The sequence below is a fragment of the Crocodylus porosus genome, unplaced genomic scaffold (genome assembly GCF_001723895.1).
Source record: "Crocodylus porosus isolate Cpor-Errol unplaced genomic scaffold, CroPor_comp1, whole genome shotgun sequence".
Taxonomy (NCBI): Eukaryota; Metazoa; Chordata; order Crocodylia; family Crocodylidae; genus Crocodylus; species Crocodylus porosus.
Window position 1 is genome coordinate 47,157,739 of NW_017728949.1, and position 13,192 is coordinate 47,170,930.

At 40.9% G+C, this 13,192-nt stretch overlaps 1 protein-coding gene across 3 annotated transcripts in view; it reads left to right on the plus strand.

Annotated features, from left to right (window-relative positions):
- GALNT3 (polypeptide N-acetylgalactosaminyltransferase 3) overlaps positions 1-8,106 on the plus strand; it is a 22,679-nt gene extending 14,573 nt beyond the window's left edge. Inside the window, exons 7-10 of one of the 3 annotated variants that reach the window (XR_002104394.1) lie at positions 2,022-2,153; positions 3,965-4,066; positions 6,404-6,518; positions 6,776-6,835. Coding sequence is in view for 2 of the 3 variants with exons in the window: in XM_019553590.1 (XP_019409135.1) it covers positions 2,022-2,153; positions 3,965-4,066; positions 6,776-6,928; positions 7,788-7,910 (510 nt within the window). In the remaining variant the exon portion in view is untranslated. Of the gene's footprint in view, positions 1-2,021; positions 2,154-3,964; positions 4,067-6,403; positions 6,519-6,775; positions 6,929-7,787 lie in introns of those variants that run through there. The other 2 variants (XM_019553590.1, XM_019553591.1) reach the window with 2 other exon arrangements.
- The last annotated feature ends 5,086 nt before the right edge of the window (positions 8,107-13,192 follow it).

Sequence of the window (13,192 nt, forward strand, 5' to 3'; positions counted from 1 at the left end):
CACAAGCTGGCAGAGGGTAGATTTAGGCTAGATACCAGGAGGCGCTACTTCACGGTCAGGGTGGCTAGGGTCTGGAACCAACTTCCAAGAGAAGTGGTGCTGGCTCCTATCCTGGGGGTCTTTAAGAGGAGATTAGATGTACACCTTGCTGGGGTTGTTTGTCCCCAGTACTCTTTCCTGCCATGGCAGGGGGTCAGACTAGATGCGTAGTCCCTTCCGACCCTAGAAACTATGAAACTAAGGCAGGATCATTCCTGACTCAGCCATCCCAGCTAAGTGTCTGTCCAACCTGCTTTTGAAAATTTCTAAGGATGGAAATGCCACAACTTCTCTCGGTAGCCTGTTCCAGTGCTTAACCACTCTCATGGTCAAAAGTTCCTCCTAATCGCCAAATGAAATTTCCTCTGCTACACCTTGAGTCCACTGCTTTTAGTCCTATCTAGTACACCTACAGAGAATAACCCATCTCCATCTTCTGTATAATTGCCCATCAGATATAGGTATTTGAAGACTATTATGAAATGTCCTCTTCTCCTCCCCCACCCTCCTTCCCCCCCATCTTTTCTTCAGACTAATTAACCCTAGTTCTTTTAGCTTTTCCTAATAAGTCATGTTTCCCAGGCCTCTAATTATTTGGAGAAATGTCTATTTTATAGTTCAAGCTTGTTTCTGGTAACAAGAGTTAATATCCAGAGTGGTTTGAAATGTATTTTTACTTGATTCCAGTACTTTTTGCCAAATGGATGACTTGCCTCTTCCATGTTAAGTGCATAGGCCCAGATCCTCCAAGAGGTTTTAGATGCCTAATTCCAATTTAAATCAATGTCAGTATGATACTTAAATACCTTTCAGGTTCTAGGGCAATGCTTCTCAGCCAGGGTGCTGCATGGGTGTTTCCAGATACCTTAAATACCTGCCTTTAGGTGAGGAGATAAGCAGATACATGCAGGCCGAAGTTTGTCTCTATGTGGCTAACCCCCTACCCCCACTGCCTGGCCCCCTGCAAGGAGGTGAGCACTGTAATATATATACATTAATTTTTTTAATTATATGCCACTTAATTCACAAAAAGTTAAGGAGGGGTGCCTCAAGTCCACTAAGGGATGCCTTGAGTCTAGTGAAGTTGGGAACCACTGTTCTAGGGTATGCCATCTAAAGGCAGGGGTTGGCAACCTATGGCCAATGGGCTGTATCTGGCCTGCAGAGCCATTTGATCTGGCATGTAGATGTGAAGTTTTGGGAGTTTGTGAAGTTTTGAAGGCTTATGCTTTGGCAGCTGTCACTTTTTCCATGCTGTCATAGGGAGAAGGAGCAGTGGTGGGCATTTTCCCTGTGCTGTTGCTGGGTCCTATACCCTTTCTTTTTGTGACCTGAACTGAGTCTGTTCACCTGCATCTTAAAAGGTTACCAACCACTTGGTGCATTTGCATAGAAGTTCAAGATGAGGGAGTTAGAAGGCCTTTACTTTATTATGCCCACAGCTTATTTAACTTAATCTAGTTTGTTTCTCTTAGACTTTACATGTTAAATTAACAATAAAGGTAGCTGGTAAAATATTTGTTCCATGTAGTCTTCTGATGTTACCTTGATATTTGCTATGGTGTAGGCTTCCCCGTTTGGTCGTCTAACAGCACGATCTTCTTAGGAACCCTCCATTAATTTTGTAGCCATGCTCAGATTTCTCAAGTAATCTCTTGCCTGCTGACGCACACTTTTTCTGTTCCTGGCAGCGTGCCATTCCCTCCTGGGATGCTTCATATTGCCTCAGAGAAAGCAAGAGTTTTCCCTGTCTGTAGCATTCTAAAGTGTGTGTAGGAGATCATGGGTTCTAACTCTACAAGTCAATCTGAAATCTTAATGTCCTAAATTGTTGTGTTAGCCTTGCTTTTCTGACTTGTTGTGGTTTAAAATTCAAGCTTCAGATTTTAGATTTGATTTTCACATCTAAACTTATTTAATGCTTTTACACAGAACATCACTGTTGATTAATAAATCTGAATTTATTGACTTTTTTCCAACAGAAAATATTTGGAGACATCTCAAAAAGACTTGATTTAAGGCAACGCTTGCATTGTAAAAATTTTACTTGGTATCTAAATAACGTTTATCCTGAGGCATATGTGCCAGACCTGAATCCTCCATTATCTGGTTTTGTGAGTACATTCCAATTTTGGTTATTTTCCATTTCATTATGCTATTCTGTCACTAAAATTGTCCTCATTTATGCTGCTTTAGTTGAAACAGTAGCTTTGTGATTCTGTTCAAATTCAGTTAGTATATGGCTTGAGAAATTCTCTTGACTAGTGCGGGTGGATTTTTTTCCCTAAAGATCTTCATGTTTGAACGTTCTTTAGGCTAGTTCCTGATATCTGTCTACACTGATAAATTTTAGGAAAATCTTTCCTATCACTAGCATTTTACTTTCATAGGTCATTTTATTATGCTAGACGTTGGCCCTACTTGGATTGCCAACACACTAGTAATGTCTGCCTGGTCCTTCTGCCTGGCCTTGAGGTCTATAGGCATATGCAGCAACTGGCCCATGGCAACCCACCCCTTCCTCTCCCAGTGGTGATGTGGAAGCAAATTATTGTGGTGGGTGGAGGTGGAGCACCTGTCACCCGCTGCCTGCTAGTGATGGTGCCAGATACTCAGTGTGGGCTGCTCCAGGCCAGTTGCTGCCTATGCCCCTGAGCCACAGGGCTGGGCTGGGCCAGGCTGCAGGCCTGGCTGGGCTGTGGTGGTCCCTGGGCTGCAGCAGCCCTCCCCACGGGTGGTTGGCCCCTCCCATGTCAGTGCCCCTGCTGCTGCTGCTGCCTGCAATGGGGGGATTAAGCCTGCCCCCCTTACCCTCAGGCTATTGGCGTCTGGCTGCCATGGCCTTGGGTGCATGAATGGAGCCTTTCAGTGTCAGCACTGCCCCTCCCCCCCCAATGGGGGAATTAAACCTCCACTACTGTGGTCTGGCTGCTGCTCCTTTGCCAGGCAGACCCCGCAGCACTCGAGCAGGGTTTCCCATCCCCACCGCTTTCTTAGCCAGCCAGAGCAGTGATAGCGCTCTGACTATGGAGGAGAGGAGCAGGGCCAACCCTGCTTGGCTGGAATAGACAGCACAGCTGCCAGGGCTGCAGAGCATGCTGGAATGTGGAAGGACTCTGATTTAACTTAAACCAGGAAGGGGTCTGGAACACAAGTTCCATAAACTGGTTTGACCTCAATCAGTTAAATCTGATACTACATTCAACCAGGTTTATCTCAAACTGGTTTCAGCCATTTTGAAACTGGTTTATGTGCACTGAACTTAAACCAGTTTCTGATCACTTAAACCAGTTTGTGTAACTTCTGTCCCTAACCTAGGAAGCAGCCTGCATGGAACAGCATGGTATGCTTGAGAGTGTCACTGCCAGCTACTGTAAGTTTCCAGTACAGACATTGCTTTAGAATCCTGTTTCAGCTTTTCTATGGATCTTCTATACTGTTTCTTGTAAGTGAATCCTATCTGACAAATTATCTATGAAGCAATCACATTTTCCACAATTAGCTTAGGTTAAACATATTCCATTGCCTATAAAATACTAGTCAATCAGTATCTGCTAGCTTTATATGCATGTGGGAGAAACTAATGTTTATTTTAAAAAATACTATGTCCATCCATAATGTTACTTACATGTTGTATATTGTGAGCTGTTCAAAGATGGGGACTGTGACTTACTCCATGTGGCAGGCAATGAGATACCTAGGTAACTGGAATATGAGAATGAAGATTTGACTAGCAAAGATTTTAAGCACCAATTGAACAAGTTTTGAGAGTCAAATATCAGGTAAAATACTGATATTTGTAATTGTTGGCAAGTTTATATATTTTTTTGTATAAGTTATCTTAGTAATTCATAGCTATCCCAACTCCCCTCTCAAATGTCAAGTTTTAATGTATTTTTCTAAAAGTAAGTTGCTTTTTCTTTAGTTAAAAAATATAGGTAGACGTACATGTCTGGATGCTGGTGAAAATAACCATGGTGGCAAGCCATTAATTATGTATGCTTGTCATGGACTTGGTGGAAATCAGGTAAAATATTATATGTACTTAATTTCTTACGTAACTGGTATTTACCACTTTGACATGCCTGCATGTAAAACTCTTTGACATCAGGTAATATTAACATACATTTCTTGGTATGCTGATATTCTGTGTGTTTTATCACCTGCATTAAGGGTTAGCAATCATTTGGAGTGACAGGTTAGGTGTTTGCAACCTTGCCACTGTAGGCTGCTGATCCCCTGTCTCCACCCCTAATTCCTACTCTGCTCTGTCCCCTTATCCTTATTGGATGATGTCAATACCCTGATGAACACCAATGCAGAACAGCAAATTTAATGGCAAAGGCACAGAAAAGGAGACTTTAACAGTCTTTAATGTGGTCCTGTAAATTAGCATCCACCACCCCCTTACCCACTGCTCCCCCACCCCTGTACTGAATTAGATCTTTGCAAACTGGATCCAAATTCTTTGCAGGGCACATCAGGCCTGTAGGCTGCAGGTTGCTGACCTCTGACCCTATATTATTTCTGCATGAGAGGATGGTAAAATACAGAATGTGTAGAACAGGTTTTATACTCCATAAAATACTGCTGTCCACTTCTAAAGTACTCACACAGATGGTATGTGCAGATAGCTTTGCACACAAACACTCCTATGAATAGTTGCAAGTGAGAAACTGCATGCATGTATCAGAGTATTTGCACACTGCATGCAAAAATTTGCTGTAATAGAGAAGTAGTTTGATATTGTATTGATTGAAAGAAATACCTCAGCTGCTGGTGTCTTTGCCTATGATGACAGTGTCCAGTATAATTACACGCTGCATTATGCAGAATTCTTTTTTTTTTTTTTTTTTTTTTTTTTTTTTTTTTTTTTTTTAAAGCCTACAAAATTGTTGGTACAATTTTATAGTGTAACTGTATTCTCAGGAAGAGTTCAACTTCAATTTCCAACTCTGGGCTACTGAATAAGCTTGCCCCTAGGGCAGTGTACAGAGGCAGTTGGATGCAAAATTTTGCTGGACACATGAATAAACTGCACAGAATAGGCTTCTCAGCCACATGATGCCAGTTCACTGTTCTGTCATGCAACCTGCAGTTCTTCCTCACTTGACCTCTCTTCTCTGCTACAGGAACATTTATTTTCCTCACTTTTTCTTTGTAAGTTTTGACACTTTCTCCTTATTCCTTCTCTTATTGCTTCTTTCTTTGTCACCAGGTCTCATGTTTTCAAGGAGGGTACAAGTGGAAATCCTATTAGTGGGAGACCAACCTGGCAGGCCTAAGCTACATGCCCTGTTGTGCTTGCAGTCTTACAGTGGGAAGTCAGAGCAGTTTGCCTTAAGCCACTAAAAATCTAGCATTTTGAGAAATAGAATACTTAAAATCACTGACTTCTTCCAAGACACATGGCTCTTGGGAGCAGGGATGTATGTTTGTATAATATCAAGTGGAATGCATTGCAAGTATTTGTTGAATACTCTAGGTACCACTGTACTAAAAACAGTAGTATAACTGTTTAATTATCCTTTAAGCAAAATTGATTAATAAAAGGCATCCTAAATGACAACTTTATTTTGGGGCCTGATGGTTTTTATCCTTTTTCTAGTTTTCAGTTCAATCACTGAGTGTTATCTGTGGTATGTACCACTGTAATGCATAGGTGTTTTACACATCTCAGTTGAAATCAGAGTAGCCTAGATGCTCAGCTGCAGATCTGTTAGCTGCCTTGCTATGTGAGGCTTATTTATTGCACAGCAATTTCCTTTGGAATTTATTTGCTGTGTTACTTGATGGTTTATAATACCATAAAAATACTTTACACAAGTATTAGTCCATAGGCTTTGAATTGAAAATACCTTTTCACACACAGGCGTATACTGCTACTATATCTACCTTTACCAGCTTATCTTGTATATTTTTGTTGTGTTTCCTTTTTTGTATTCTGCAGTAATATTTTGGCTTTGTTAGTATTCTGCAGATATCTACATTTACTATAGATGGTTCTGGTAGCAACTTGCTTTTTAAAGTTCCCTGATGATTTCCATTATATTACCCTCCCTTTGGCTGCTAATAAACTTTCCTAAAACTTTAAGGGTTTCTGTGTCTCCAGACTGAATTTTCCATTAGAAACTTCAGTCAAGATGGATCAGCTGATTTGAAAACAAAGCTATGGAAAAATGCTTGCTATCTTTAGCCTCTCCCTGGTTTGGAATGTAAACTCGAATTATTTGTGATGCGTGTTGCAGGTTGCCATTCTTATGAAAATTCAAATCTGGCCAAGTTATGAATCTCTAAAAATCTTAGTTAAGCACATGCCTAGCGGAGATGTTAGTTTGACAAGTTAAATTTTATTGCTATTCAGGGAAATTCCTCTGGTATAATCAGTGCTTCTACTGCAAATTCGGCAGTGAGGAGGATGTAAGAAGCTGACCAACTGGGATACAGATGTGCGAAGGTGGAAATGAGTGTAGCACCAAGTGGAAGCCTTGGGAGGGAAGAAGGAAGGACTGGGATGAATAGATCAAGGAAGGGATTTGTGTGGGAAAACTAATAGATTCAAGAAGATGGGAGGGATGGGGGGAATACTGTGACTGGAACAAGGATGCTGGGGAAAAGTCAGAGGCAGAAAGCGTCAGGCCTGTAGCTGCAGAATTTCAAGGGATGCATTTAATTGTTCTAGTTGCTTAGTTTCTACTGAAATATGTATAAATATATTTTTAAATTATTTAACTAGTATTTTGAATACTCTGCACATCATGAAATTCGACATAACATTCAGAAGGAGCTCTGCCTGTATGCTTCTCAAGGCGCAGTACAGCTTCAGGACTGTAGCTACAAAGGCCAAAAAACTTTCACCCCAGGAGAAGAGAAATGGGAGCTTCAAAAGGTATTTACCTAAGCAGTTTATGCAATAAATGAATGTACAGGTCTGGTAGCTGAAGAAAAGATTTTTCACAGAGAGAGAGGGAGAGCGAGCTTGCGCATTACACTCGCACTAGTTGAAAAATCTTTTCTTCAGCTACCTGACCTGTACATTTTACATTTGTGTATATATTTACATTTTATAATTAAGGGGGTGGCTCTGCTCTGGGAAGAATGCTTAGAGATGTCCTGAGCATTAGGTTACAGCTTTAAAGTACAGGTCAATCTGATAGCAGTGGTTCCCGACATTTTTAGACCACAGACTGGCAGACCGGAAGTGACCGTGGGCTGGCAGCCAACCCATTTTTATACTCAGTATTCTGAGTATAAAAAACGGTTAGCAGCTGGTCCGCAGTGTGTCAGTCACTTCCGAACTTCTGGTCTGCCAGTCAACCCTTTGTGGCTGTGTACCAGGCTGTGGCCCAGGGGTTGGGATTCTTTGGTATACAGTAGCAACTGTAAAATGAGAACCTTTGTGCAGGTAATAGTAGAGAAATGTCCCCATCACAAAAAGAATAGAAAATGGAGCCAGTTTGTATGTTTATTGAGCACTTCTGGCAAAAGGTTTTATAGATTAAATGGGTATAGAGAACGTATTTTCCTCTTGTAGAAGTGGTTCCTTCCTGTCATGACTGGCATGAATTTGTGGAACAGTGTTGGGTAGTTTGCAGTGCCAATTTTATTGTCCTGTACCTGTCATAGGAATAAGGCTTCAGTCTCAGTGCTACTACCTGTTAATTCTTAGTCTAAAAATCGAGAATTAAATTAACAAAATTGTATATACTTTAAAAATCTTATGGCTGTGCTGTTTTTTTCCTTTCTAGGATCAACTGTTATATAATGCAGCATTAAATATGTGCCTTACAGGAAATGGAGAACATCCAAGCTTGGTATCATGTAATCCATCAGATTTGTTCCAGAAATGGATTTTTGGCCAAAACATTTGAATACTTCATGCAACAAGAAATATATTTTTAAATACTTTAAAACTGTGACCATATATTATACACTACAATTTGTTAAAAATAATCCAAAACCAGTTGATGTAAAAGATATCAAAACACTTTTTTATTTAAAGAAAAACATAAAACTTCAAAGCTCCCTTTAAAGTTGTATTTAGATTATAATAAAAACACCAAAGAATTTTGTGATGTCTCAGCAGTTGGGGAAAAAATGTTTACAATTTGTTGGAAATAATTTCCTTCATACGATTTTGTTAATGTTAACTAACTACTGATTTACAGATGTTGTAGACTCATCTCTTTCGGAGAGAGTGTAGGGTTTTTTTCTTTTGTTCTGTTTTAATTTATGCATTCCCTTTTGTAATTAATTCAGAAAAACTGGCCCATAAGATTAGGGGGAAGTTATCTTGCACAGTGTCTTAAAACTGAGGTGCCTTAAATGGTGGTTATGGGTTTTTTTACTACTTGCTTGACTTAATTATCTGCAAAATTCACTTTCCTTTAAATGAATCTGAAGAAAGAGAAACTAAAAATATCCTTAATCTTCCTTTAATTTCTTATATACGTCAATGAAATAGAAATATTTGGATTCTAAAAGTAAAGCCAAATGGAAAATCTGGTTGTCCTTTGGGGCAAATCCATGAATGGTTCAACTGTACTCCCCTTTGGCTGTGCTCCGAGAGCTCACCAACACTTCATCACAGCTCCTGCAAGAAGCTCTGCATGGGTTGTGAGCTGGTTGGTATGGATTCTGCCCAGGGTCTATGCTTTCAAGCTGCTCTGGAGACCCCTGCTCTTCATTCTTCCGTTCCCTCTCCTTCACCTGCTGAATTCAGCAGTAGGAGAAATGGGGGGGAAGTGAGGCCAGAGACATGCAATCTCTGCTTTAATTTGTCTCCAGAGCCTCCAAGCTGCCTCTGCTCACTGCTCATCCTCTTTTCTCCCTGCTGTTGAATTCAGCATGAGTGGGGAAGGAAAGAGTGAAGAGCTGATTGAAAGCAGGGATTCCAGACAGAGTCTGCTCTGGTGAGTTCAGAGCTCCAGTAGGAGCTGCTGAGAACTCATTGGTATCCAGAATTGCAGCAAGGGGCTCCAACTACATCCCCTTCCGCTGTGTGGCACATGTGCAATGAGCTTTCTTCACTACACTTGTGCCCTGCTCTTGAATGAGGTGTGGACATGATGCCATTGCTGCAATCCTTGATCCACCCACGGTTGTCCCAATGATAACAAAATCGCAAAAGAGCAATAGTAGGTTAATCTTTTACTTTTTTTGCTGTGTGTCCAAAACATTACTGTTTTTTCTGGCATTATATTTTGTCATTTGCAAAATATGAAATGATCTGTTAGCATTTTTGTTCATTACCTCTCTTCATTTTTGTACTATCAACAAAAGTTAACCATTTGTTTGCCTTTTCAAGTGATTTGTATAGTACATTGTGCATATACGGAATTCCTTTTATGTTTCTCTTTCAATTATTTGACTTAGCTTTTAATCATTCAGGAGAAGTTTGTTCTTCAACTGTAATATAGAATTTTATAATGAAATGGTATAAGTTAACAGAAAAATAAATTAATTCAGAAATATGCTTCGGTAATGTTATCCAAGCAAGAGTTTTTATCTTACAGATATATATGGAAAAACATGCTTTAACACGTGTTAGCTGATTTTAATGTGCATTGAAGTGTCATGCTGGAATTCCAGTGTATTGCAGCAGACTTGATTAATCAAGATTGCTGGAGCACAATCATGCTTTAGCAGCCTCCTGCATCCCTGTATATTAGCATCCCTGCACTTAAAAATGGTGGCAGGAGCACTTGAACTAAAGCTTGTCAAACAGAATTTAGTTTAAATGCCCCCACTGTCATCTTGAAGCACGGGGATGCTGATACAGGGCAGTGCTTTAATTAGAGCGGCTCTGAGGGGTGGGACTTCTTTAATATTTTGCTCAGATAATAATATAAGAAGTGCTATAGTGGGTTAGACCAATGGTCCATCTAGCCCAGTATCCTTCTCTGATAATGGCAGACGTGGATGCTAAAGGGAGAGTGCTCAACTGGATAGATCTGAAGTGGTCTATCCCCTATCCATTACCCTGCCTAGCATTCACCATTATTGGTTTAGAGTTGCCAGAGGAAATACTTCCAGCTGTTTCATTCAACAGCTCTTAATAGATCTACGAGGGGTGATCAAAAATTCTAAGACTTAGCCTTTATTTTAAAGAATAGTGTACAAACAACATTTTTATGAGCTGTCCCCTTCAAAGTAATCTCCCCCAGATGATATGCACTTGTCCCAACGATCCTGCCACTTTCAGAAGCAATGCTGCAAGTCTTCAACTGTGAGTTCTTTGAGTTCCGCTTTCATATTCTTATGGATGGTTGGAATGTCATCAAGTCTCCTTCCTTTCGGCTTCATTTTTGGGAACAGAAAAAGATCACATGAGGGCAAGGTTGGGTGAATACGGAGGGTGTGGTCTCACAGGAATGTTTGTTTGTTTTGTTTAGCCAAAAATTCTTGAATGGAGACAGCAGTGTGTGAAGGAGCATTGTCATGGTGCAGAAACCATCGACCATTTTCACACAGCTCGCGGCGGTTTCTTCTAACTTTATCCCTCAATCGAATCAAAACCTCCTTATTGATTGTTTGACCACTTGGTACAAATTCCTGATGAACAACACCCTGAACATCAAGTCTTTGATCAAACCACGTATATCCATGAGTTTGTCTGGTCCCTTTTTGAATCTGGCTCTGCTATCTGTTTCTACCATCTCTTGTGGCAGGTTCTACCACCTCCTGTGGAGTGAATTCCGCAAGTTAATTAAGCATTGCATTAAAAAGTATTTTCTCTTGTTAGTTTTAAGCTTCTCTCCACCTAACTTCAGTGGGTGCCCCCCTAGTTCTAGTATTCTGGAATTTTGTGAACAGCAGTTTCCTGTTCACTCTGTCTGTACATTTCATGACTTTACAGACCTTTCTATATCCCTTCTTAGCTTTCTCCTTTCCAAACTGAAGAATTTTAGTCTTTTTTAGTCTTTCCTGGTGTGGTGAGTCTATCCATACCTCTGATTATTCCCATCCTTTGTGCCTTTTCTGGTTCTACTACATCCTTTTTGAGATATGGAAACCAGAATTGCACATGGTATTCAAGATGTGGGCTCACCATGGATAGGAATAGTGGCATAATAATGTTCCCTGTTTTTTTTCTTCATGATGCCCAACATATTTTATTTGCTTTTTGGGTTGCTGCTGTAAACTTGAGCTGACACTTTTAGAGAACTATCTACAATGACTCTAGGATCTCTTTCCTGAGTTGCAATAGCTAGTTCAGAACCCAGAACTGTGTGTATGAAGTTGAGGTCATTTTTCCCCCCCGTGTGCAATCACTTTCTCTTGCCAGCATTGAAATTTATCTGCCATTTTTCTGCCCACTCACTTAGCTTGGTGAGATCTTTTCTGTAAGTCTTTTCTCAGTCTGAAACTTGACTACCTGGAATAATTTGGTATCATCTGCAAACTTGGAGATTTCACTGTGCCTGTTTGCAGGCCATTGATGAAAATGTTGACTAATTAAATTAGGCCCCTGTGGGACCCCACTTCTGACCCCTTTCTTCATCCTGAAAAATGACCATTTTAGCTTTTGCCCTTTGCTTCCTATATTTTTAACCAGTTCTTTTGGTTCATGAAAGAACCACCCTTCCAGTCCTATAGTAACACAGGTTTTTTTGGGGGAGGGGGGAAGGAGGAGAGGGGCTTGAGGTCTTTAGGGAAGGACTTCGTTAAAAGCTTTTGAAAGCCCAAATATATTGTCAGCTGCATCCCCTTGTCCATGTGCTTGTTGACACCCTCAAAGAACTAAAACTATATTGAACTCGCTTCAGGTACGTTGCTCTTATTCTGGGAAATAAGACACTGAGAATATGTGAAAATTATATGTGAATTTTTAAAATTGTGAAATCAATCTGGTTCTTCCTGAGTAATCTGTAATATTTGCTTAAACCTAATATTTTAGTGAACATCCCTGTCAGTGAATATTTATTAGAATATTCAAAAGGAATAGACGCTTTAAAAATTCAGAAAACCTGCTCCCTATGGGGTGGGAGCGGGTCTTTTTCCCTGCCCCTACCCTCTTCCTCTTCACTGGAGAGGCAAGCAAAGGCTATGACATGGGAAAGCAATCGTGTACAGGGAGGTAAAGTGTATCTTGGCGTTTAAGACTCCCATTTCCTCTCTCTTTCCCCCCTCCCTTTTTTTGGCTCTTTGAGTGGGTTAATGGCATGGGGATATTAAAGCAAACTGCCCAGGAATGGGTCCTGGCAGTTACTGGCCCCTGTGTTTGGGAATTGTAGTATCTTAGCATTGTGGTATACCTGAGACTAGATGTCCAGGCTACCGTCAGAGTCCCAGGCCCTTTTACAGCTGTTGCATTTCAGCCTAGCTGTGCAGCTGAACCTTAGCCATATGTTTGGCTGGCAGATTTGGGACAGGGCGAGACCTGTCTGGCCTGGCTTGAGCCAGAGTGAGACCTGGCACATGTTGATCCAGGCCTCAGTGTGATATAGTCCTGGCCAGTTTTTGTTGCCCAGTTCAGGCCCAGTGTGATTGGGCCTCCTTTTGTCTTTTGTAGTTTATATCCCAACCAAGCGGTTTGGTTGATTGCTAGATGTAGTTCAGGCCTGAGCCGAGATAGACTTGACCTTTCCTTCAAGCTTTTTTGCAGTTTTCTGCCCAGGAGAGCTAGGATTGGGACTAAGAGTTTCGGGGTGCAATATACCGATGGAAACCAGAGTTAGCTCTTCAAAGCTGCCATGCAGGAGTGGAGGTCAGCACTCCACTGTCTCCAGGAGCAACAGAGCCCCTTGCAATTTTGTTTTGTAGTTAATAGTGTGTTTTAGAATTATATTTAATGTTTTCTTTTGTTTTATATTCTCTGTAATACATTTTGGTGTTTGCATTTATACTGCTTGTGAGGAGGGGGTTTTGTTTGTGAGGCATCCTAGTAATTCATTTAGTGTTTCTCAGGTTGCCTGGGTGGCAGCTCCGTGATAATATTACTGAGTAATTAGGTAAGGCTCAGATGTAACTAAGGGACCGACGGTGAGGTTGTGCCTTCTTGGGATTCTTTGCCATGGCAGATGCCATAGGAGCCAGGCAGGCACAGCTCACAGCCAGCAGATTGAACCTGGCCCTTGTTGCTGCTGATCAGTGCCTGGCAGAAGGGTTACAATACTTTATTCTATTTAACTTTAGGGTAAGTACTGTTTCT